At 40.1% G+C, this 27,328-nt stretch overlaps 1 protein-coding gene across 9 annotated transcripts in view; it reads left to right on the plus strand.

Moving 5' to 3' along the window:
* VPS41 (VPS41 subunit of HOPS complex) overlaps positions 1-27,328 on the plus strand; it is a 210,074-nt gene that overhangs the window by 133,150 nt on the left and 49,596 nt on the right. For all 9 annotated transcript variants that reach the window (XM_060414804.1, XM_012177008.5, XM_060414805.1 and 6 more), the window contains 3 exons: positions 2,864-2,983; positions 4,214-4,360; positions 13,065-13,131. In XM_060414804.1, the coding sequence (XP_060270787.1) occupies positions 2,864-2,983; positions 4,214-4,360; positions 13,065-13,131 (334 nt within the window). The remainder of the gene's footprint in view (positions 1-2,863; positions 2,984-4,213; positions 4,361-13,064; positions 13,132-27,328) is intronic.

Consider the following 27,328-nt stretch of genomic DNA (forward strand, 5'->3'; position numbering starts at 1 on the left):
TATTAATTTCTTGCTCTATCTTCTTGTCACCTGAGAATAAAGAGAATTATTCCTGGAGTTCTTTTCTGCTTTACGTTATGGCGCATTCATGTGGTGATAGGAGTAGATTTTTCCTTATTCCCTAGATAAGTTTTATTATTTTCAAATCCTGAATTTTTCCACATTGCCAGTGTTTTCTTCTTGTGAGCTCATATTTAGGAGACGTGGCTGTGAAGTTATCCATAGATTTTGTGAGAACTTGTCCAGACCTTTTACTCTGGATAGTGGGGGGAGAGCTTTTATGTTTTCCGTTTTGCTGAATTGGAACATAATTGTCTGTTGGGAAAATGGATACAAAAGAATGCATTGGGTGGGCCAAAAAGTTCATTCGGGTTCCTGTATGCTGTCACAGACAAATCCAAACGAACCTTTTTGGCCAACCTAGTAATTATTGGTGTAGCAGGGAAGTGCTGTATTTTAAAAAATAAGAAAACAAAAACGAATCTTGTTCTGTGTGCTTAGTAAGGCAGGTGCTGCCCACCTCGGTAACGGGCGCGGTTGCCCTCAGGAGGCCCCCTCCAGCCCCAGCCTGCCCGCTCTTCCTTCCAGGCTGTTTCTCCAAGCAGCAGCCCTCGCGGCAGCTCAGGTGCGCTGTTCCGGTGCTGACTGAGGACTCTGCCCCTGCCTGAGCTTTCCCCTGTGGCCCCTCAGCCCCGGCCCCCACTACTCTGTGCATCCTGCCGTATACTCGACCCAGGCGGGCTCTTTCTTGTAATGAGTCAGCTCACAGCCTTCACCGGGATCCTCCTTCTGTTAGGGTTTACAGAACTTCTAATTTGAAATTGAGGACTTATTTAATTTTCCTGACCCAGGTGCAGACTGTTGACCTTTTAACACTCTAGTGGCCATTTCTTGGTGGGTGTTGGTGAGGGAGACGCCTCGCCCTGCATCTCCATGCCTCTCCCCTTGGCCGTCCAGCAGAGCCGCCCTTCCAGCAGGTGCTGGTGGAGCTCTCCCAGGCCCCGCCCACTTTTTTTTTTTTTACTGAAGCCACTGAGTCGGGGGGTGGGGGGGACGACAGACCCTGTGGTCTTACCAGTTCTTCATGTTGAATACAATTGTCAGTAGCTACCTGTCTTTAGTGGAGCCTGACCTAATGTGTGGTAAGGGCCATACTCTCAAGCTTTCACCTCTGATCCCCAGTTTCAGACCTGTCCCATCACAAAACCCCGCACACACTCAGTGACCGCCTTAGCTCTGTTCTCTGCGTCATGACCCACAGGAGAGGCTGAGTCACAGCTGGAGGCCGTCCCTAAGGGTCGCTAACTGGAAGCAGGCAGCCTTGGTGGTGGTGAGAATTTCTTAGAACCTGGGCCAGTCGAGATGGCTTAGAAGATCACTGAGCATGTAGGAGATCCATCCTGTGTGTATCCTATGGGAACACAGGACCACATGTCTTTAGTAAAAGTTCTGCCTCCACTAAGGATGTTGTAAGGCTGCCTTGCTCTTGCATGGATGACAGAGAACTTTAAACATTTCTGGCATTTTTATGAGACTAAACTCAGCTTATTTATGATGATGGCCACTTATTTAATTATAACTCCCCATCACCTTTTGTATGTGTGTGTGTGTGCCCCTCTGGCTACTGAGAAAGATATATAAAAATATTAATAATGTGAATTTACTTTCTATTACCTTTTTTTCTTCCTTTTTTGGAGGTGGGGTATTATACTAAGGTACATTGAAATTGACACTTAAAATAAGAATTTTAAAAATTCCATTAAGGAATGCTTTTAAAAGATAACTGTTTCAGAATTCTGTGTCTACCTTACATATTTTAAGTTCTGCATTGTATAAATTATATATATTGTATGTATTGTTATATATTGTATAAAGGTCTTTTCTTATAGGAATTAAATTGGATATAGCAAGAAAAAAATTTTGATTCCTTAATAATGTGTGATTTCTAAAAGAACTACATCTCTATGTAGAGGGTTTGACCAGTAATTTTTGGTCATAGAATTTATTCATCATATTTTTTTTTGATAGATAGCTACTCTGAAATTTCTGTAGAAGTTAAATTCTAAAGTACATTTCTCTTGTGACGTGAATAACGACTGCTCAAGTCATTGTGATTTTTCTTGAGTTTGACCCTTTCTAATCATTGCAGCTGAATCTGTGGCTAGTCTTATTTTCAGAGAAAAGTTCTAAAGTTTTGATTTCCCAAATTACTAAATAAATTAATCCTGGTCAATTACTTGAAGAACTTTCTGTGGTAAAAATCTTCCGGCTAAATACCATACATGTGCTCTTTTTTCTCCGACTTTTGGTGTTTTGGTGCCATCTTGTGGCTGGACTGCGTCATAATTTCAATACTGAAACATTTTAAACAGTGTCCTGGATAAGATCAGATAGACTGGGAATACTTTCCAAAATGCGAATCATGTGCCACTATAAATCTGTATTTAAAATATTGAGAGTAATTTGTTTGTTACTTGGATTTGCGGATACAGTGGGAGGAGAGGGTGGGACGGATTGAGAAAGTAGTATTGACATACAGACAGTATTATGTGTGTAATAGATAGCTAGTGGGAGGTTGCTGAGTAACACAGAAATCTCAGCCTGGTGCTCTGTGATGAGCTAGAGGGGTGGGATCGGGGGTGAGAGATGGGAGGGGCATTCAAGAGAGAGGGAATATATGTATACATATGGCTGATTCATGATGTTGTACAGCAGAAAATAGCACAGCATCGTAAAGCAATTATCCTCCAATTAATTTTTTAAAAATTTTGTTTGTTACTTGTTGAATGTCCAAGCAAAAATAATAAGGAATTTACCATATGGCTCTTGGTTTTTAAAATTCTGTTTTTATATTTGCCCCTAGTTGCTGCTGTTTGAACGATCTTGGATGAGCAGATGGAAGTCTTCAGTTCTGCATGAAGGGGAAGGGAACATAAGGAGTGTGAAGTGGAGGGGCCATCTGATTGCCTGGGCCAATAATATGGTAAAAGTGCATCTCCATCTCTCTAAGGCTTGTTCAGCACCAGAAGGATGGCCAAACCCAGAGGGCTGTGACAAAGGGTGGGGATGCCACTCCTCCCATCACCGTTTCTGAAAGGTGCCCGTGGCGATTGATATCATACCCGGAAGGGTGAGGAAATTAGATTGCTTTTGGCTTTCATCAGAGAGTAATTTCCAACATATTCTGGACTCTATTTTAGAGGAAGAAACCCGAGGCATGGAGAATAGCCAAGAAAATGAAAAGGCATCTTAATAATGGAAGGGCTGCAATGGGAACATGGTTTTGAAAATACCATTTGCCTATTAGCCAAGGGCAAGTGCCAGTCGATATGAAACGAGGGCAGGATATTGCTGATTTCTTTTACTCCCAGAATAATCACCAACCCAAAATAGGCCTGCCTTTGAAAAAGTGGATCCTAATTTTTGATGCTTCACTTACCTCAAGTTCAGTCAATATGAGTTAGGGGGAATAGAAAGTTTGAAAATTACCCTTAGGACATCTGGCATAACTATAGCTTTTGGAATTTTGATGTACCATTTAGCAAACTGGTGCTGTTCCTGTTTTTATTTTGCCATGCTGCAACGTCATATGAGCTCTGTTCCCTGACCAGGTTTTGAACCCAAGCCCCTTGCATTTGGAAGTCCCCAGCTGTTCCATTTTGCATGGTAGAAACCTCCCAGAAGCTGCTGTGCTAGTTGGGACTTTTCCTACTCTTCTGGGTCACAGTCATGGTCAACAGATATATGGCCTCTTGGATTATTTTCATTTAGCTGCTTGCTCAATGTTTCTTGATTTGAGTACTTTAAAATGTCAGGTGTAGTTTTCTTTACCTAGTGGGTTTTCAGATTCAAAGCTTTTCTGAAAACCAAATCCCATACTTGAGGTGTAACAATACATACATAAATGTTTCTTGTCTGTCATTTTGGAAACGTAGTTGCTGATACCTATACATTTACCATTTGTGTTGCTTGTGCCATCTGCTCATAAAATCTCCTTTGCCTGAAAAGAAGGATGGAGGTTTCCTTTTGTTCTGAGTTTTCACCGGATTCTTGTGGAGTCAGAACGTTTCTGTGGTTCCCAATGGCACCCAATAAACACTGTCAGTACTTTGCAGTGCTCATTATCACTGGGGTATAGCAGTGGCCATTATTAAATTTCGTTTCACTTTCCTTCTCTCGAGTCAAGGGTGCTTAATGCTACTTTATTTTCCAGGGCGTGAAGATTTTTGACATCACTTCAAAGCAGAGAATCACGAACGTGCCCCGGGATGATATAAGTCTTCGCCCAGATATGTATCCCTGTAGCCTCTGCTGGAAGGACAATGTGACGCTGATCATTGGCTGGGGGACGTCTGTCAAGGTGGGTTTACTTGTCTTTCTCCTGAGTCCGTGTTGTTATAGAGCTACTGATCGATGGTCCAGAGGAATCCTTTGTGTGCTTTGTGTGTGTGTATGTGTGTGGACCGTTTCTGAAGTCCTTATTAAATCTGTTATGGTATTGCCTGTGTCCTGTGTTCTGGTCCCTTGGCCCCGAGGCATGTGGGATCTTAGTTCCCTGGCCAGGGATCAGACCCGCACCCCTTGCATTAGAAGGCCAAGTCCCAACCACTGGACCCCCAGGGAAGTCCAAGAATATGAGTTCTTGAATGGCTTCTCAGAGCCAAAATATTTTCACCTGCATATTATGGTCATGGGATAAGTGTGAGTTTTCAGATCTGTCCTTTCTCATGACCTTATCCACGTTCAGAATGGTGTAGCCTTTCTGATCTTTTCTTAATTTCCTGTAACCCAGTTGGCCTTAGCTATTTATGGAGTATGTGTTGTGTTACTGGTTCCCCTGGGTCCTTTTCTTTATGTTTCCTTCCATTTCCCTTAGCTTTGATCCTGAGCTTCTTCAGTAGAACTGATGGTGGGAAAAGATGGTTGAGATGAAATCATCCTGCTTGCTCGCTAGTAGTTTGGTGGAGTAAAGGCCCAGGCTTATTATGGACGATACGACTTGGGGCTGTTTGGTCACATATATCGCCTGCCTTTTATATGCCTGGGTAAATGAAGCTGTTCTGCAAAACGAGGCCCAAAGCCCATTCACCTTTATTTCACATCTAGTAGCGCTCGTCTCGTATTAGGTATTTCAGAGAAAAAGTTGTTTGTTTCCCTTTAAAAATACATACCTTCATCTAAATAAAGTAAGACTTAGCTGAGATAAAGGTGTTGTAAGAAGATATCCCATCAGTAGTCTAATGGAAGGGCTCAGGCTGTAGAGTCACACAGACCAGGAATCCATTCCAGTTTTCCCACTGATCTTCCTGTGTAACCCTCTCTAAGCCTCACTCTTCTCATCTGCAAAATGGGAGCGCTGATAGTACTCACATCACATATTTGGGGGCAGTTTAATGAAGAATTTAGTATAGGATCTGGTGTACCATGTGTAGGAAATATAAGCTGTCATAGTTACGTCAGAAAATTCCAGAAAGATCATGAGAGAGACATGGCTATTGAAAATTCCTCTGTGAAAAAGAAAGCATAAAAATTATTAATGTGGTGATTGTTATCATCAAAATAAGCATTATTAGTTTGAGGTAGATCTAGTTATGATTCAGGTTCTCTTTTTTAGTAGAACATGTGGTAATTGTTTCCATGTGTTAAATGAACACAACAGTCACATTTAAGGTAATAGAAAGGAGGTTGTACCTCAAAGTCAAGGACAAAAGAGGGCTTCTCAGTCTCCCTGTCCCAGTACTGATCCAGTAAACTGAGGTTCTTGATAGTTTTTAAGTATCTTAAATAGACTAAGTGGCTTTTTCCCTTATTTTAAAGTTGGTATTTTCTTTTCTTTTTTGGTGAAACGAAAGGGAAACTAGCCTATTGGGACATGAAAGAAGTTTGATGATTGCTACTGGAAATGTTTCCTCCATTAGGCTGAATTATGGTCCCCAAGATAGCAATCCTGATTCCCACCACCTATAAATGTTTCTTTTATGCTGTAAAGAGCCAAGCAAAAAGATATGACTAACTAAGCCTCTACAGATGGGGAGATTATCCCGCATTGTCTGTTGTTATTCAGTCACCAAGTTGTGTCTGACTTTTTGCATCCCCATGAACTGCAGCCCCCTAAGCTCCTCTGCCCTTCACTCTCTCCCGGAGTTTGCTGAAATCATGTCCGTTGAGTCAGTGATGCCATCCAACCATCTCATCCTCTGTCACTCCCTTCCCCTTTTGCCTTCAGTCTTTCCCGGCATGAAAGATTTTTCCAGTGAGTCAGCTCTCCACATCAGGTGGCCAAAGTATTGCAGTTTCACCTTCAGCATCAGTCCTTCCAATGAATATTCAGGACTGATTTCCTTTAGAAATGACTGGTTTGATCTCCTTGCAGTCCAAGGCACTCTCAAGAGTCTTCTCCGACACCACAGTTCAAAAGCATCAATTGTTCAGTGCTCAGCTTTCTTTATGGTCCAACTCTCACATCCATCAGTCAGTTCAGTTCAGTTCAGTCACTCAGTCGTGTCCGACTCTTTGCGACCCCATGAATTGCAGCACGCCAGGCCTCCCTGTCCATCACCAACTCCCGGAGTTCACTCAGACTCATGTCCATCAGGTCAGTGATGCCATCCAGCCATCTCATCCTCGGTCGTCCCCTTCTCCTCCTGCCCCCAATCCCTCCCAGCATCAGAGTCTTTTCCAGTGAGTCAACTCTTCACATGAGGTGGCCAAAGTACTGGAGCTTCAGGTTTAGCATCATTCCTTCCGAAGAAATCCCAGGGCTGATCTCCTTTAGAATGGACTGGTTGGATCTCCTTGCAGTCCAAGGGACTCTCAAGAGTCTTCTCCAACACCACAATTCAAAAGCATCAGTTCTTCGGTGCTCAGCTTTCTTCACAGTCCAATTCTCACATCCATACATGACTACTAAAAAAGCCAGAGCTTTGACTAGACGGACCTTTGTTGGCGAAGTAGTGTCTCTGCTTTTGAATATGCTGTCTAGGTTGTTCATAGCTTTTCTTCCAAGGAGCAAGCATCTTTTAATTTCATGGCTGCATCTTTTAATTTCACCATCTGCAGTGATTGGAGCCCAAGAAAATAAAGTCTGTCACTGTCCACTGTTTCCCCATCTGTTTGCCATGAAGTGATGGGACTGGATGCCATGGATCTTTGTTTTTAAGCCATCTTTTTCACTCTCCTCTTTCACTTTCATCAAGAGGCTCTTTAGTTCCTCTTCACTTTCTGCCATTAGAATGGTACCATGTGCATGTCTGAAGTTGTTGTTATATCTTCTGGCAGTCTTGATTCGAATTTGTGATTCATCCAGCCCAGCATTTTGCATGATATACTGTGTATATAAGTTAAATAAGCAAGGTGACAATATACAGCCTTAACCTATTCCTTTCCCAATTTTGAACCAGTCTGTTGTTCCATGCCTGGTTCTAACTGTTGCTTCTTGACCTGCATTCAGGTTTTTCAGGAGACAGGTAAGGTGGTCTGATATTCCTATCTCTTTAAGAATTTTCCACAATTTGTTGTGATCCACAAAGTGGATCACAAAAAGACTTTAGCATAGTCAATGAAGCAGAAGTAGATGTGTTTCTTTTTGGAGGGAGGAGAGTTCTGTTTGCTTTTTCTGTGATTCAGTGAATGTTGGCAATTTGATCTCTCGTTCCTCTGCCTTTTCTAAATCCAGCTTGCACATCTGAAAGTTCTTGGTTTACATACTGTTGAAGCCTAGCATGTGAATGAGTGCAATTGGGTGGTAGTTGGAACATTTTTTGGCATTGCCCTTCTTTGGGATTTGGATGAAAACTAACCTTTTCCAGTCCTGTGGCCACTGCTGAGTTTTGCAAATTTGCTGACATACTAAGTGCAGCACTTTAAGAGCATCATCTTTTAGGATTTGAAATAGCTCAGCTGGAGCTATCTTTATTTATAGTAATGCTTCCTAAGGCCTGCTTGACTTCACACACCAGGATATATGGCTTTAGTTGAGTGGCCACACCATTGTGGTTATCTGGGTCATTAAGACCTTTTTTTTGCATAGTTCTTCTGTATAGTCTTGCCACTTCTTAAAATCTTCTGTTTCTATTAGGTCCATACTGTTTCTGTCCTTTATTGTGCCCATCTCTGCATGAAATGGTCTCTTGGTAGCTCTTATTTTCTTGAAGAGGTCTCTAGTCTTTCCCATTCTATTGTTTTCCGCTATTTCTTTGTATTTTCACTTAAGAAGGCTTTCTTATCTCTCCCTGCTATTCTCTGGAACTCTGTTTTCAGTTGGATATATCTTTGCCTTTCTTCTTTTCTCGGCTATGTGTAAGGCCTCCTCAGACAACCACTTTGCCTTCTTGCATTTCTTTTTCTTGGGGATGGTTTTGGTCACCACCTCCTGTACAGTGTTATGAGCCTCCATGTATAGTTCTTCACACACTCTGTCTGCTAGATCTAATCCCTTGAATCTATTCATCACCTCCACTATATAATCATAAGGGGTTTGATTTAGGTCATACCTGTATGGTCTACTTTCTTCAATTTAAGCCTGACTTTTGCAGTAAGGAGCTCATGATCTGAAGCAGTCAGATCCAGGTCTTGTTTTTGCTGACTGCAGAAATGTACATTGATCTATCAATTCTACCTTTAGGAATTTATTGTAACGAAACAGAAGTCCAAAAGTTTTATATAGGAGCATGTTGATTGCATTATTGCTGGCATCAGAAAGAGATAGGAAGCAAAAGAATAATCTCTAAAATAAGATTGATTAAATTACAGTTCATTCTTGTAATGAAATACTATAAAGATATTGAAGAATCATATAAGGATATAGAAATAGCACATTAAACTATTTGTAGTAATTTTAGGTTAAGAAAAGTAGCTTCTCCAAAAGTGTGAATTGTTAATAGTGTTCAGTCTCTTCTGGGACAATGTATGATTTGTTTTTTCCCTGTGGATTTTCTGTATTTTAGAAATTTTCATGTTGTAGGTACACTTAGGGATACAGCTATAAAATAATGCAATAAATGCTGTCTAAAAGAAGTTTCTATAGGATCAGTACCTATGACTTAGTCTTTTTTTTTTTAATTGAACTGTAGTTGATTTACAATGTTAATTTCTGCTGTATAGCAAAGGGAGTCAGTTACACACACACATATATATATACACACATTCTTTTTCATATTCTTTTCCATTATCATTTATTGTAGGTTATTGAACATAGTTCCCTGTGCTATACAATAGGTCCTTGTTGTTTATTCATTCTGCTAACCTCAAACTTCCTATCCTTCCCTCCACTAGTCCCCTCCCCATTGGCAACAAGTATGATAATCTCTAGGTCCATCCATGTTGTTGCAAGTGGCATTATTTCATTCTTTTTCAGGGGTGAGTAATATTCTATTGTTTTTATGTACAACATCTTCTGTATCCATTCATCTGTTGATAGACATTTGAGGCTCGGTCTTAAGCTGGATGGCTGAACTATGTAAATTCTTCTCAGTTCTTATTACAAAATAGAGTACATTTCCTTCAGAAAACACAGCAAAACAAAAAAATATTATAAAACATCCATAGTCGTCTTATCCTAAAACATCCATAGTTAACACACATATGTATTATGGGCTGTGTGTGTGTATATATGTATATATATGTATATATGTATATATGTATATATATATATATATGTACATATATATGTATATATATGTGTATATATATGTAAATAAATATATAAAATTTCTGTTCAAACTGTATACATATAATTTAAAATATGAGTTGGAAAACTTTCTGTAAGGCTGGTGGTAAAGATTTTAAACTTCAAGTGAGGTAAGTGAAACTCGCTCAGTTATGTCTGACTCTTTGCAACCCCAGAATTCTTCAGGCCAGAATACTGGAGTGGGTACCCTTTCCCTTCTCCAGGGAATCTTCCTGTCCCAGTGATTGAACCCAGGTCTCCTGCATTGCAGGCGGATTCTTTACCAGCTGAACCATAAGGGAAGCCCAAGAATACTAGAGTGGATAGCCTATCCCTTCTCCAGCGGATCTTCCTGACCCAGGAATCGAACCAGGGTTTCCTGCATTGCAGGCAGATTCTTTACCAACTGAGCTACCAGGGAAGCCCTTTGCCTGCTACATATTGTTTCTGCCAAGCACTTTTCTTATTATTTGTTTTTCCTTCCTAGTCTCCCTCCTCTCCTTTTCACTTTTTCAAACCTTCAAAAATGTAAAAATTATTTTCAGCTTCAGATCAGTTGCTCAGTCGTGTCCAACTATTTGAGACCCCATGAACCACAGCATGCCAGGCCTCCCTTCCATCACCAACTCCTGGAGTCCCCAAACCCATGTCCATCTTGTCAGTGATGCCATCCAGCCATCTCATCCTCTGTCGTCCCCTTCTCCTCCGACCCTTAATCTTTCCCAGCATCTGAATCTTTTCAAATGAGTCAGCTCTTCGCATCAGATGGCCAAAGTATTGGAGTTTCAGCTTCAACATCAGTCCTTCCAGTGAACACCCAGGACTGATCTCCTTTAGGATGGGCTGGTTGGATCTCCTTGCAGTCCAAGGGACTCTCAAGAGTCTTCTCCAACACCACAGTTCAAAAGCATCAATTCTTCAGCACTCAGCCCTCTTTACAGTCCAACTCTCAGATCCATACATGACCACTGGAAAAACCATAGCCTTGACTAGATGGACCTTTATTGACAAAGTAATGTCTCTGCTTTTTAATATACTGTCTAGGATGGTCATAACTTTCCTTCCAAGGAGTAAGCGTCTTTTAATTTCATGGCTGCAGTCACCATCTGCAGTGATTTTGGAGCCCCCAAAATAAAGTCAGCCACTGTTTCTGCTGTTTCCCCATCTATTTACCATGAAGTGATGGGACCAGATGCCATCTTAGTTTTCTGAATGTTGAGCTTTAAGCCAACATTTTCACTCTCCTCTTTCACTTTCATCAAGAGGCTCTTTAGTTCTTCTTCACTTCCTGCCATAAGGGTGGTGTCATCTGCGTATCTGAGGTTATTGATACTTCTCTCGGCAATCTTGATTCCAGCTTGTGCTTCCTCCAGCCCAGCGTTTCTCATGATGTACTCTGCATATAAGTTAAATAAGCAGGGTGACAATATCCAGCCTTGCCGTACTCTTTTTCCTATTTGAAACCAGTCTGTTGTTCCATGTCCAGTTCTAACTGTTGCTTCCTGACCTGCATATGGGTTTCTCAAGAGGCAGGTGGTCTGATATCCCCATCTCTCTCAGAATTTTCCACAGTTCATTGTGATCCACACACAAACAAAAAGATCAAAGGCTTTGGCATAGGCAATAAAGCAGAAATAGATGTTTTTCTGGAACTCTCTTGCTTTTTCGATGATCCAGCAGATGCTGGCAATTTGATCTCTGGTTCCTCTGCCTTTTCTAAAACCAACTTGAACATCTGGAAGTTCACGGTTCACGTATTGCTGAAGCCTGGCTTGGAGAATTTTGAGCATTACTTTACTAGCGTGTAAGATGAGTGCAATTGTGTGGTAGTTTGAGCATTCTTTGGCATTGCCTTTCTTTGGGATAGGAATGAAAGCTGACCTTTTCCAGCCCTGTGGCCACTGCTGAGTTTTCCAAATTTGCTGGCATATTGAGTGCAGCACTTTCACAGCATCATCTTTCAGGATTTGAGATAGCTCAGCTGGAATTCCATCACTTCCACTAGCTTTGTTTGTAGTGATGCTTTCTAAGGCGCACTTGACTTCACATTCCAGGATGTCTGGCTCTAGGTGAGTGATCACACCATCGCGATTATGTGGGTCATGAAGATCTTTTTTGTACAGTTCTTATGTGTATTCTTGCCACCTCTTCTTAATATCTTCTGCTTCTGTTAGGTCCATACCATTTCTGTCCTTTATTGAGCCCATCTTTGCATGAAATGTTCCCTTGGTATCTCTAATTTTCTCGAAGAGATCTCTAGTCTTTCTCATTCTGTTGTTTTCCTCTATTTCTTTGCATTGATCACTGAGGAAGGCTTTCATAACTCTCCTTGCTATTCTTTGGAACTCTGCATTTAAATGGGTATATCTTTCCTTTTCTCCTTTGCTTTTTGCTTTCCTTCTTTTCACAGCTATTTGTTAAGCCTCCTCAGACAGCCATTTTGCTTTTTTGCATTTCTTTTTCTTGGGGATGGTCTTGATTCCTGTCTCCTGTACAGTGTCACGTACCTCCATCCATAGTTCATCAGGCACTCTGTCTATCAGATCTAGTCCCTTAAATCTATTTCTCACTTCCACTGTATAGTCATTTTCAGCTTACAAGCCATAAAAAAAGTAGACCAGAGCCTGGGCTGTCGTTACCATCCCTGATTTAAATTATGTAATACATATATTTTAATGAGCTTGAGAGAGGAAGAGCATGTGACACTTTTGGAAAGTATTATTTAGCAACAGTGAAATAAATTACTAAAATGTGATCAGAAACACTAGACTTATATGGGTGTTGCCAAGACTAGCCATTGGGCATTTGGGGCTCTGGGCTTTTGCTCGAGTTTTATTTGGATGATGGTTGAAGAAGTCTGTCAATAGAGCTTCAGAAAATGAGTCATTGGAAATGTGTTAAAACTTTATATCCACTTCCTTCTTTTCTTTGTCACTGAATAAAACTGTTGGAGAATAATATCTCTGGGACCTGGCAGTGTGAGAGTAGGGCTTCTCAGGTGGCTCAGCGGTAAAGAATCTGCCTGCCAGTGCAGAAGACAAGAAATGTGGGTTTGGTGCCTGGGCTGGGAAGATCCCCTGGAGTAGGAAATGGCAACCTGCTCCAGTATTCATGCCTGGAGAATTCCATGGCCAGTGGAGCCTGGGGGCTACAGTCCATGAGGTCACAAAAAGTCGGAAATACCTGAGCAACTGAGCACACCATGTTGGAGAATATATGTAATGGTTGCTGTGTGTCATTGAAACTGATTTCTATCACTTAAGTCATAGGGTTGGATGCGTGCATCCTGTCTTCAGTGCTACATGGCTAATTTAGCCAAAGTGCCATATAGTGAATGAGATGTGATGAAGAGTTTTCTATCACATGAATGAAAATGACCTTTGGCTTTCCTTTCTAGATATGCTCGGTGAAGGAACGGCACGCCAGTGAAATGAGGGACTTGCCAAGTCGATATGTTGAAATAGGTAGGCCTTCTGTGGTGTAAACCTTCAAAAGAGAATCAGTGTTATGAGGGGGGTACCTAAGGCCATGTTCTTCAGGGCTCACCATTGGCACCTTGATGAAATAGATCAAGAAGCTTTTGAGTTTCGAAACTTGGCTGTAGAGACCTTTTGTCCTAACTATTTCGAGTTTTTAACAATAATTTTGTAATTGGCTTTGACATCAAATAAACATGGGTTTGGGGTTCTGGTTCTATTATTTAAACTACTTGCACTTTGCACAGATGTCCACGTGCCTCAATATTCTCATCTATGAAATGCAGAAAAGAATATGCGTCCCATAGGTTGGTTGTGAAAATTCCAAGAGTGCATGCACAGCTCATAACACAGTCCTCACACTTGGTCCTGATTCCTTATGCCTTCTAAATATTTCCTTTCTTCATCACTGGTCTGGTCCAAGCTGCCGTGGTCTTTTATCTGGATCAGTGCAGCAGACACTGAACTGGTTCATCTCTTTCCACCATGAATTACTGTGCGCTAGTCTCCCCACTGCAGTCAAAATACAAATCAGACAGTGTCGCCACTCTTCACTCCCTTCTCAGTGTTCTTAGATAAAGGTGAGACTCCTTAAGCTGACCATGGGGATCTGCACTGGCACTCACCTGCCTTCCTAACTTCAGCTCATAACCAGCATCTCTGGTCTCTGTGTTCCAGTCACACTGGCTTTCTTCCACCCACCCATGCTGCTTCTGTGCTTCTTCCCGTCTCTCTAGAATGTTTGTCTTGCCTCCTTTTGCTTATGGATCCCTTTTCACCTTTAATTAAACCTCAGCTCAAATGCTGCTTTCCTGGGAAAGCCCACTGGCCATCCCTAAGCAGGTCACATCCCCCTGTGATGGACATGTAGCATTTCCCTTTCTGGATGTTGTTTCAGTTGCAGTGATCATGTGATTATTTGGTGTATTTCTGTCCCTTCCATCAGACTGTAACCTCCTTGTTTTTGCTTAGTGTTTGTTTCTCAGGGACGTGGCACCATGCATGACATGGTAGGTAGAAAGTAATATTAGGTTGCATGAATCAGACTCTGGGAAACAAGTATTCAGGAAAAGTATGCCAAGGAGGCTATGCCACTACTTTTATAACTTAAGTTTTATGACCTAGTGCCAAAGTTATTCATACAGAAAAAGTGAAAACTGACTGATATTTGTCAATTAAACAAATAGAATAAAAACTCTTTCTGTATTATTTAGTACCGAACAACAGAAGACAGAGTTTTGTGGCAAAAAGGAAAAAAAGGTAAATAGTTTGTGTACGCATTTGGATGGGAGAGGAGGAATATGCATTTGATGGGTTGTCATAAACAGGGAGAAGCTGAGATAAATCATTTGCACAAGACTGTATTTCTACAAACAAAGATATTCCCACCTGGCTAATATGTTTGTACCATTAAAATATTTTATACTTTAAGTCATAAATTGGTGGTAGGGTTTTGATCATTGTAGTTGTTGTCTGCCTTAAAAGGATAAATGAATATATAAATTCACAGTTTGGATTGCTTGGGGTATGGACAGAATAGGTGTATGCAGAATATAATGGTACTGAGAAGCACTGAGTAACCTGATAAAAAGGCAGAACTAGAAGATAAAGATAGTTATTTCGGTCTCTCTTCTGTCCTGCCTCTCCTGTGCCCACCAGTGAAAAACCTGAACGTCTCAATGCTGTGTCCCGAGAGATAAGTATTAGAATATTGCAAATGCAGGTAGAGAGAAAAGGGCAATGACTGTGGGAATTTTAGGATGTAAAAATTGCCTGGAAGGCATGAAAATGTAGCAGTGTCACTTTTTCTCCTTACTTGGTATTGCTCAAGAACTAGGTATGGGGTATTGCGCTATGTGTACATCTGCTTTAGTCCACTTGACCACCACAGCAGCCCTTTGAAGGGCAGGTAGTAGTCTTCTTATTCTGTAGATGAAAAAACCTGAGGCTCATGGTGGTAAAGTGGTAAATAACTCATCCAAGATCTTATTGCCGTGGCATTCAGATGGGTAGAATCTAACCCCACAGAATGACCGAGCAAGGAGGCCAGGCAGTTTGCCGAATTCCTGTCTGATCTTGGTAAGTGCTTTAATGTCCCTGAGCTAGACTTTCTTCACTTGTGAAATGGAGATCAGGGACTTCCCGAGTGGCCCAGGCTTCCACTGCAGAGGGCACGGGTTCTGTCCATGGTCTGGAAAGTAGATCCTGTGTGCCTCATGGTATGGCCAAAAAAAATTTTTTTTAGTAAAAAATAAAAAGAAATAAAATGGAGATGATGAGAACTACCATTCCGGATGGCTGGGAGAATTAGGTGTGATGTAAGGAAAGTCTGCAACACACTCCTTGGCATACAGTAGATGCTCACTGAACCACAGCGGTGATCATCGCTGTGCAGACTTTCACCCCAGCTGCTCAGCTGCTAATAGCTAGAGCCCTGGGATCATTATTAAAGTGTAGTTCATCTGTACTACAGTTTCTGTGGAATAGACCGTGTACGGGTACCAACAATATCACATTACAGACATTGTACTACTATGGTTAGTGGTTAAGTACCATTTTTTCCCCTCTTGAGAGCAAACCTTTAAGAATATAAACCATTTCCACAGCAGGAGGCAAAGTGGTTTGGATAAGAGTCCTTGACTAGGATAAAGGAAAAGAGAAATATTAGCGGGTTTGGATTACAATTTGCTTTAGCCCTAGACGTTATAAGCCACTGTTCTTTACTAAATGAGGTGAAAATGGCATTGAGATGAAAGAAATGTCTGTGGCTGTACATTTCTTAGAAGCCAGATGTTTATAGCTCTTCCTTACAAGGCAGAATCTCAAAAACAATGTAAAAGTTATTCCTCTCAATAAGATATTAATTTATTCTTGTAAGCGAAAGATAATATTGATAGTAAATATGAAGCTTACTGGCCAGTCTCCAACCCATGAAGACATAAGATTACTTAAGACTTTTTAGATGTCATTTATTCCTCCATATTACTGTGTTAAAAAATAAAATATGTTGTGGTCCATGACTGCTTTACTTATTTTAACTTAACTTGGGTATCTTGTCATGGGACTCCCTAACCCTCTGGTACTTTTCATAATAAAATGTTGGGGGAAAATATTCAGTACAGAAGAATTAGTAGGTTATAACCAAACTGAATTCTAACAGAGCAGAAAACCATACTGGGCTAGATCCTGAAGCACAAACACCCTGAACTGTCCTGATGCCCACTGAGATTAGACACGAAGATGAAACTTTTCACCAAAGTCATCCTTGGTCCTAATGGAATGGTAATTGGGAGCTGATATTATGTTGTTGGGAAATGAATCCAATATTGATGTGTCATTTGAGGGGGCATCTCCTGTCAGGGGCAGATAATTTACATGCAAGGAATTAACAATTAACTCCCTAGTCTTGATCTCGTATGGAAATTTGTTTCAAAAAAATAATGAGAAAATCTATATGGGAAGCTGTGTAGAATGAGAGGAGCCAGGAAGATAAGCAAGGGACATCTTTTTCACTTTAATTAAACAGAGTCCGTATCTTTAGTTGACTAAATGCTGTGGCTCTGTTTAGTACATTGTTCTGTTTTCAGCCTCTTGATTGGGAAAACAGTGACTTGAAAATTGAAGGGCTTTTTGCATGACTTAAGAGAGCTGTGAAATTAATACCCTTCTCAGATCTAACTATCTCTGTCTCCAGCCACCTGTTAGCGTTCTGACCCAGACACACAGGTTCCAGCAGTGGGACAGTTCTGTGCACGACAGTAACAAGGTTTATCTCCATATCACAGGAATCAGGATAGTTCAAGGTGTTTTGCTTACAGGTTTCAGGATTGTTCAAGGAATCAGGAATCAGGATAGTTCAAGGTGTTTTGCTTACAGGTTTAACTCTGTGATTTTGTGTTCTCTTAGAATTTGGTTTGATTCTCTCTATTAATTCTTCTTCTCTGCCTTAATTTTTCCCCAATAGTTTATTATGACAATTATTACACATACAAAAAGTAAAGAATTTCACTATGGGTTCCTGTTTACCCACCTCCTCGATTCTGCAATTAAGGTCTCATTGTGCTTGTTTTATTACGTTTCTGTTCCTCTGTCCATTCCCCCTCTTCTTTCTCACTCAGTGCTGGAGGCTCAAATGTTTGTTGCAAGTAGAATGAATAAATTTTCTCTACAGTAAGGAGTGGTAAGAAATCTGAAGCACCTAAAGTAAGAAGTGTATTTTGTTTATTTTATAATCCCCACCACCAGGCACATGCTAACATGCATTACAAACAGAATTTCATTTAATCTTCACGATGATTCCAGTGGAGGGGGTTGTTACACCATTTTATAGGTGAAGAGGCTGAGGTTCAGAGGGATCAAGTAACCTGCTTAAGATGATGACTTCAAAAGCAGAGAAGGCAGCATCTGAACCCAGATAAGCCTAGTTTCAAAGCTGTTGCCTCTAACTACTGTGCCATGCTTTCTTCCCTGCATGCCTTCCTCCTAACCCCTGCCCTCATTTGCAGCCAGAGTAACTGATGAAAAGCAGTTTGCTCTGGGCACTCAGATACAAACCATGGGGTAGAAATTCTATGAAGACTCTTTAAGTATGCCAGTGAGGATGTCTGCTTACCTGTTCTTCAAATAGCCAGATAAAATGGAAATGCAGTACATTTGTTTTTGTTTTATTTGGGTTCAGTGAAGTGTCTCATTTAGAAAAGTAGAAATGTTATTCCCCCTTATTGTATTCTGGGACTGGCAGCCCTTCATTATTTTCTCAGAGAACTCTAGAACCTAGTTGCCTTGGATGGCTGTCAAAATTGTTACTGAGGAAAGGGAATCACATCCAGACTGGAATGTGATTCTTGCAGCCCTTTGAAAAAGAGGAAAAGCTCTTATGTGTGCTTTCCTAGTGTTCGACATAAGTTTACTTGGTGCATCAAGGTAGTTTTGGAAACTTTTGTGGGGGTACAGGTGGTTAGGTCTCTGAAATTTTTTATTTTGTTATGGTAAAAACACTTCACATGAGATCTACTGTCTTAACAAATTTTTTAAGGGTATGATGCCATGTCATTGCTGATGCGCATAATGTTATACAGCAGATCTCAAACTTAATTCATCTTGCTTAACTGAAACTTTACGTCTATTGATTGGCAACTCCCCGTTTCCCCTCCCCAGCCCTTGCAACCACCTTTCCTCTTTGATTCGATGATTTTGACTATTTTAGGCACCTCATACAAGTGGAATCATGTAATATTTGTCTTTCTGTGACTGGCTTATTTCACTTAGCATAATATCCTCAGAGTTCATCCATGTTGTTGCAGAATTTTCTTTTTTTGAGGCTGAATGGTATTCCATCTTTATGCATTGCTCTGTGGATAGACATTGGGTTGATTCCATGTCTTGACTGTTGTAAATAGTGCTGCTATGATCATGGGAGTGCTAATGTCTCTTCAGGATCCTGATTTCAGTTCTTTTAGATTGATACCCAGAAGGACGTTGCTGGAACATATGGTGGTTCTATCTGAAACTTTTTTTGAGGACAGTCTATACTGTTTTTCATAATGGTTTTACACTTTGCATTTCAATCAACTTTCTCCACATCTGTACCAACACTTATTTTTGTTTTGTTTTGTTTTGTTTTTTGAAAATAGCCCTTTTACAGCTTAAAGTATAACTATTTGATTTGAACCTTTTGACCCAAGTTCCTCGAACATCCCCTTGTCTATGGTATAAGTAGTGTGTGGTCAGCTTCTCATTAAATTTGTGAGTTCTGGAGTTTAGTATATGAGATAATCACATCTGCTTAGCTTTGATCACAGTGTGTACTGAATATTGATTCGAAAATATGAAATTAAATTGAAGGCTAAGTTTGTCTTAAATGGCTTTGACCTACGTGTAATATTGGTTCCTGATTTGGATGTTTTAGTAATTTTATCCTTTAGCCATTGCCTTCTGTTTCACTCCCCTATATTAGACCTCGTCCATAACTTGCTGACATAAAGCATAGTAAGTCACTTTTGCTTTAGTGTGTCAGCTTCATATCAATCCTGAGGATGTTGAAATGTGATTTCCAAGTATATTTTCTTAGATCAGTGGTCACGTTGACAGAGTGTCCAAATTTCTCAGAGTCTGTAGACATTATATCCAGTTATGAAATACTAATATCTGGTGACTAAAGGGTCAGATTCTCTTGGGAATAAGGAACTATCATAAAGGGACTTTGATGCTTTTCATATGTGAATATAAGACAATGGAAGATAATTGTTCTTATTTATAAATTGCTTAAAATTTTCATTCTTTGTTGAAGAATCATAGAAACCAAAATTTATAGAAAGGTATGTCTCTGGTGGTCCAGTGGTTAAGACTTCGCCTTCCAATGCAGGAGCTGTGGGTTCAATCCCTGGTCAGGGAGCTAAGATCTCACATGCCTTGTGGCCAAAAAAACCAAAGCTAGAACAGAAGCAATATTGTAACAAACTCAATAAAGACTTTAAAAGAGAGTCCACATTAAAAAAAAAAAAAGCTTTAAATAAAATTATAGGATATCACTTTATTTAGTCTCAGTGAAGATCCCGAATCCTTCTAGGTCACATCTAACTAATGGGCATTTTGCACAAGCAAAGGGAAAACAAAGACCCAAAATAAAAGGCAGCACCTGTTCTCTGTGCTTCAGTGCACGGAAGATTCCAGAGAAGGGCCCGGCACCCTGGCTGCATGCAGCAGAAGTGGCAGCAAGTTGTCAGGCCCTTCACTTTTCCCGTTCCAGCTAACGTAGTGCACCTTTGCCCTTAGCACCTCTGTGGGCTTGTTTATGTTTTCTAGTGTGACTTGTATCTGGGGAAAGTAAGATTTCAAATTCCTGTTTTTATTGGCTTCTACTTAAGTGGCCTTAGTCAAGTTACTTATCATCCCTGAGCTTCAAGTCCCCTTTAAGATAAATATAAAGTTAACATGGTGAAAAAAGATCATGTTGTAATATATTCAGCATCCTGCTTGTCAGCAATGTTCATTAAATGGAAGCTATTATTAATATGACTATTCTGTTTTGTTAGAAAACCAGTAGTTTCTTTTAATAGAAGACTAAAACATTCGTGTTTCATAAAGTCAATTGAAAGAGAATGGGGGAAAGATATAAATAAGGATTTACTAAATTATTCTGAAAAGGTTAATACATCTCATAAGACAGCTCATAGGTACACATAATAATCAAGACTATTTATCATTCTTTAGGGCTGAATACAATGATATTATTGAGATAAACTAGCTGTGAATTATTTGGAGGATGATCTTTTTATCCAGACCCAAATAAAATCTTGATTTTTATTTTTGACAATCTAATACACAGTTTTTACTATTTTTTAAATGAAGTTTTTTTCATGAAAATTTTTTTGAATGAACATTTAATGGAATGTTGTTCTTTCATGTATAACTACCATTCCTGCCCTTAACAGGCATATATAGCCATGATAATGGCTACTGTTTCCATGCCCATCTTCTCCCCTCTGGGAATAAATTGCCTGCTCTGTACTCTTTGTTGCTTTACACCTATTTCCATTCTTGGATAGCACATGGAATTTTAATTACTTCTTCAGCTTCTAGACTCACAGTCTCTTTTAAGTCAGAGTCCTGATGTTTCTAGAAGAGTGTCTTCTAGTGCTCAGTAATTCCTTATTGAATTAAGTTATTGATAACCCTCAGAGATATAAAACTCAAGATATGAGAAGTCTCTGTCTTATTCATGTTTATTTCAATCAGATGCAGTCATTCAGAAACTTCCAGCATGTGCACTGTTGATGGCCCAATGATAGTGTGTGTTTGTGACTACAATCCTGGCCCTGGCTTATATCAAGTTGATATCTAACCCTGATACATTAACATTTTGTGCTTGGAGGATTCTAGGAAGATGTGGTAATGGCTGCATAATTGTTCCATCCTCCTGAGTTCTCCCAGCAAAATGAAACAACTCGATCATACAACCAAAAACCCACAGACAATATTTACAGCAAGGTAGCCCTAGGAATGCCAACATGCATGCAAATGACAAAAGCCACCAACAGCCACAGGAACCACTGCGCTTCCAGAATTGGTGAGAGAGATGGCAGAGGGAGCAAGGGGGCTTCTACTGCGAACTCCAAGAGAATGCCGAGACAGCCAGGGGGTGTTTTCTAGAAGAGACCCCAGGCCATCCTGAGAGGTCTGGGTAGAGTCCAGGAGAATAAATCCCGAGCAATATGAGCAAGAAGGAGAGGTTGTGCCATTGTGCTTAGTCACGTCTGACTCTTTGTGACTCCATGGGCTGTAGCCCGCCAGGCTCCTCTGTCCACGGAATTCTCCAGGCAAGAAAACTGGAGTGGGTTGACATTCCTCCTCCAGGAGATCTTCCCAGTCCTGGGATCGAACCCTCATCTCTTGCATCTCCTGTGTTGGCAGGCAGATTCTTTACCTTTGGGCCATCTGTTCCTGCTGCCAAGTCGCTTCAGTCGTGTCCAACCTGTGCGACCCCATAGATGGCAGCCCACCAGGCTCCCCCATCCCTGGGATTGATTCTCCAGGCAAGAACACTGGAGTGGGTTGCCATTTCCTTCTCCAACACATGAAAGTGAAAAGTGAAGGTGAAGTCGCTCAGTCGTGTCCGACTCTTAGCGACCCCATGGACTGCAGCCCACCAGGCTCTTCTGTCCATGGGATTTTCCAAGCAAGAGCCCTAAAAGAAAGAGAAAGTCCAGATGAAAGCAGGGAGGGGACAAAGCCAGAAAGCAAGGAAACATTTTTAAAACTACATGAAAACACTGAATGAGGGAACTCTTCAAGGTTAGAAGAGTTACCCCAGTTCCTGCCTTTTCCCAAGAGATCAGTGACTGATTTTATCTAAAAACAAGCACTGTAAAAGTACAAAGCTCAAATCCTCTGCTAAGGTTTAAGAAAAAAATTGATAAGGAACAGAATAACCTCCTTAGCAATGAAAGCATACCAGACAGAAACACCCACAAAATAGATCACAACTGTAATTTACTGTTTCATAACAAGCTACAAGATACTTGAAAGAAGTTACAAAAGCCATGGAAGAACACCAAAAATCAGAATTATATTTCAAATGAGGTGACAGAACTCAGAAAATACTTATAAATAAAAAAATTATTTCAGAAATAAAGGTTAAACTGGAAGGAACATGGGAGCAAATAGATGCAAAGATCTGTAAGAGAAATGGAAGAGGAAAAAGATTTTAATCACAAATGAGGAGTGTGTATAAAATAACAAATGAGAACCTACTGTATGCCACAGGAGACTCTACTCAATACTCTGTGGTGACATAAGTGGGAAGGAAATCCAGAAAAGAGGATATGTGTGTATATGTATAGCTGACTTATCTGTACAGCAGAAAATGGCACAACAGTGCAAAGCAGCTATTGTTCAGTTGCTCAGTTGTGTCCGACTCTTTGTGACCCCATGGACTGCAGCACGCCAGGGTTTCCTATCCTTCACTATCTCCCAGAGTTTGCTCAGATTCACATCCATTGAGTTGGTGATGCCATCTAACCATCTCATCGTCTGTCATCCCCTTCTCCTCCTGCCTTCAATCTTTCCCAGCATCAGGGTCTTTTCCAATGAGTTGGCTCTTTGCATCAGGTGGCCAAAGTATTGGAGCTTCAGCTTCAGCATCAATCCTTCCAGTGAATATTCAGGGTTGATTTCCTTTAGGATTGACTGGTTTGATCTTGCAGTCCAAGGGATTCTCAAGAGTCTCCTCCAGCACCATAATGAGAAAGCATCAATTCTTGGGTGCTCAGCCTTCTTTATGGTCTAACTCTCAAGTCGGTACATGACTACTGGAAAAACCATAGCTTTGACTATGCAGACCTTTGTTGGCAAAATAACGTGTCTGCTTTTTTTAATGTGCTGTCTAGGTTTGTCATAGCTTTTTTCCAAGGAATATATTAATATTTAGGGCTTCCCTGGTGGCTCAGACAGTAAAGAATCTGCCTACAATGTAGGGGACCCAGGTTCATGCCCTTGGTCGGAAACATCCTTTGGGGAAGTAAATGGCAACCTGCTCTAGTATTCTTGCCTGGAATATCCCATGGAGAGAGGAGCCTGGCAGGCTACAGTGCATAGGGTCACACAGAGTCAGAGACAACTGAGTGACTAACACGCAGACCAGACAGGTTCGTCATAGCTTTTCTTCTAAGGAGCGAGGATCTTTTAATTTCATGGCTGCAGTCACTGACTGCAGTGATTTTGAAGTCCAAGAAAATGAAGTCTCTCGCTGTTTTCATTGTTTTCCCATCTATTTGCCATGAAGTGATGGGACTGGATGCCATGATCTTAGTTTTTTGAATGTTGAGTTTTAAGCCAGCTTATTCACTCTCCTCTTTCACCTTCATCAAGAGGTTCTTTAGTTCCTCTTCACTTTCTGCCATTAGGGTAGTATCATCTTCATATCTGAAGTTATTGATATTTCTCCTGGTAATCTTGCCTCCAGCTTGTGCTTCATTCAGTCCAGCATTTTGCATGATACACTCTGCATAAAAGTTAAATAATCAGAGTGACAATATACAGCCTTGATGTACTCCTTTCCCAGTTTTGAACCAGTCTCTTGTTCCATGTCTGATTCTAACTGTTGCTTCTTGAGCTTCATACAAAACTATACTCAATAAAAACTGAAGAATTAAAAGCAAAGGGAAAAAAGATTTTTGATTAAATGATAAGTACTGAAGATGAGCAAAGGTAATTTAGCCTGCAAATAAGAGTCCTGGGAAACAAAACAAGGAAATGGAATAAATACCAAAAACGGTAGTTCAAGAGAAATTTCCTGGAACTAGTTTTAAAACAGATACAAAATAGATATGAAAACTAGAAACTGTAAATTAAAATAGTACAGTGTGTATATGAAAATTATAACCCACAATGCACATCATCAAGATATGCTTGAGTAAAATGACTTGAATAAAAAGACAAAAAATTATAGGGTATCTGGACCTGTACTGTCCAATAAGGTAACCATTTGCCACTTTAAGCTATTAAGTGCTTGAAATGTGGCAGGTGTGGGCTGAGATGTGCTGTATCTAGGATTCCAAAGACTTGTGTGAAAATAAAAAGTAAATTATCTCAATTTTTTTAATGTTTTTGCTTGAAATAGTTGTATGTTGATATATTACATTAAATAAAATATTTTTTAAATTTCACTTCTTTTTACTCTTAAATATGGCTACTAGAAAAATTTATATGCATAAGTTATGTTTTTGTCTTAAGTTAATACTCTGTTGAATAGCACCAATCAAGATCTGAAGCTTCTCTTCTAGATCAGGTCTGTAGAATTGCCCTCTTTCTGGATCCAAATAACTCCTTGAATACAGTTTTTATGTAAATAATCCTGAAACTTTTTTTCTCTTTCTCTCTTATTCTGCTAAGAATCTCTTCTTTCTTGAATTATTTCTTATAACACATCTAGGAATGCTTTATCCTCCAGAGTAAACTAGAGCACAGAGCCTTTATCTCCATCAGGGTGACGGCTGTGCTGCAGCTGTAATGTTGCTTTTGCTTGAAAGTGAAAGTCTTAGTTGCTCAGTCCTGTCTGATTCTTTGTGATCCTAGGGACTGTAGCCCACCAGGCTCCTCTCCATGGGATTCTCCAGGCAGGAATACTGAAGTGGGTTGCCATATCCTTCTCCAGGGGATCTTCCCAACTCAAGGATGAAACCCGGGTATATCTTGGCTTACCTCCACCATATTTTAGGGACCCCGAAGCACTTCCTTCAGGGCCCCAGAGCCATCAACTTACTTTCTGCACCTCCTTAATCTGCAGTATAGCTTCTGTCTTTTGTGGCTTTCTCTAGAAATTCTGCATTATTCTCTTCTTCCCCCCTGCTCCCCAGCTTTTGCTTTCTATTTTGTCTTAGTGCTTTCCAACAGGAGTTGTCTTTTTTTTGTTATGATTTATCTTTTTCAGATAATGGAAAGATTCTGAGGTATGGGAACCATAAACCACCTTATGTTCAAACTATTTTCCTTTAATGAGTTTTTTTTTTAAATTATGACAACTCTTGGAAAATATATTTCAGAGAAAATAAATTAACTGAAACTTTGATTAGTCTATAGAAATTTTGAAATAGAAAGGCAGTAATGATGTGAAGACATTTTATAAATTTGGTCCATAAACTTATTACATAATTTACATATGTTCTTTAGAAGAATAAATATTACCATCCAGTGTTTCTTTCTCTAACTCTCTTCATTATTATCTGTTCATTTAGAATATTTCTTGTACTTCCTATTCGTTCTGACAGCAGCCCTTCAAGGATTTAGCATTAGTATAAAGAATACACTGATACGTGATGGATCCTAAAATAGTCCTGTTCTGTTACCTGGAGTGAGTGAGTGAGTGAAGTCGCTCAGTCGTGTCCAACTCTTTGCGACCCCATGGACTGTAGCCTACCAGGCTCCTCCAACCATGGGATTTTATAGGCAAGAATACTGGAGTGGGTTGCCATTCCCTTCACCAGGGGATCTTCCTGAACCAGGGACTGAACCTAGGTTTCCCGCATTATAGACAGGCACTTTACCATCTGAGCCACCAGGAAAGCCTGTTACCTTAGTAAGTAGTTAAACAGAACCCCATTGTTCATCGTAAAAAGCCTTTTTTTTTTTTTTTTCTGTTTTTATTCTTTGTTGGCCACATTGTGAGGCACGTGGAATCTTAGTTCACTGACCAAGGGTCAAACTGGTCGATCCTCTGCATTGGAAGCACAAGAGTCTTAACTTCTGACCTTCAGGAAAGTCCCTGAAATGTCTTTTTTAATGTAGAATAGCTGTAGAACTTTCCCTAAACTAGGACCTCAAACTAGGAAGTGAATCCTTTTTTTACATGATACCATTACTAATGGATATTCATGGAGATGAATTTCTAAGTGGTAGACTATTCAAAGCTAAGAAAAGCAGCCACTATTTAAGAATTCTTAAATTATAACTCATAGTGGGTGTGACTATAATTGCAGTTTTGTTTTCCATAAGATTTCTGTTGATTTGAAATCATTTTAATAAGATGAAAAGAATTACTTGAATTACAACTTTTTATGAATGGTGATAACTTGCTTAACTGTGCCTCTGGAAATCTTGACAATGCTGTTTTTATATACCACATCTTTTCTTTGTAAATGGCATTTCTTTTTGTTTTTTGTTTGTCATTTAGACACTGCATGTCATTTCTACCTAAATTATTACTAATTTTCAGTTAGTAAAGTGTAGTCAGCTTTAGCTCTTAACAAATAGCATTTGCGACAGTATCTGGAATTGAGAAGGAAATAGATATCTGCTTCTTCACATTATTGCCTTCTTTTCTTTAAGAACACATTAGATATTCTATTTTGTTCTTAACTAAATAATAGGAAATTTTATGCATTATTAACTCAGTTCAGTATTAACTCAAGCTCTTGATAGAAATCAGAATGTAGAGAAGGGAAGAGCTGAGTAGAATTATTTTCTAACTTTTCTGTTCTGTGTCTTATGAGTCACGCATATACACCAAGGCCTTGATGTGCATTTGGTTACATTTACGATGGATACTGTCTGATACTTCTTGGCAGTGAGGCTAACAGCCCATTTGGCATCTCAAGTGGGGAGAATACCTCATTCACCCACAATTTCTTAGATGATGCTCTCCTGCAGGTTTCTATTTCAGAGAGGCACACCAAAGGCTCCATGTGAGTCCCAAGAAGCAGCCTCTGTAGCACCTCTGACTGACTGATCTTCACCCAAGTTGCTGGTAAGGGAACTGGATATGAAGCATTTCAATAATGGAATGTGATTTAGTAAAGAAGAACACCAAGTCCCTCTCTACCAAACAGAGTTTAAGCAACCTCAGGAGTACTGGCATCCAAAACCTCCTGTTAATAGGCCTGTATGTCTTCAAGAACGTGAAACTCTCACCTCTGGTCATTAGGTTATGTGTGGCCCCACACTGATCAGTAGCATCTGCACATACCAACCCTCCTCTGTCCCTGCTCACATGCTACATTCACACACAGCACTGGGGAAACTTCTTCACAACTTTCAGTGTCTGGCTACACAATGGACATGCTCATCTCTGAACATGCTTCATGTGAATATTTATCACATTAGCCCTTTACCAAAACTATTTTTAAGTGGCTGGGTAAGAATATTCAGTTCAGGTTCAGAGATGAGAAGAAAAAGTGTTCATGGCAGAACT

Source organism: Ovis aries, chromosome 4, assembly GCF_016772045.2.
Source record: "Ovis aries strain OAR_USU_Benz2616 breed Rambouillet chromosome 4, ARS-UI_Ramb_v3.0, whole genome shotgun sequence".
NCBI classification, from domain to species: domain Eukaryota; kingdom Metazoa; phylum Chordata; class Mammalia; order Artiodactyla; family Bovidae; genus Ovis; species Ovis aries.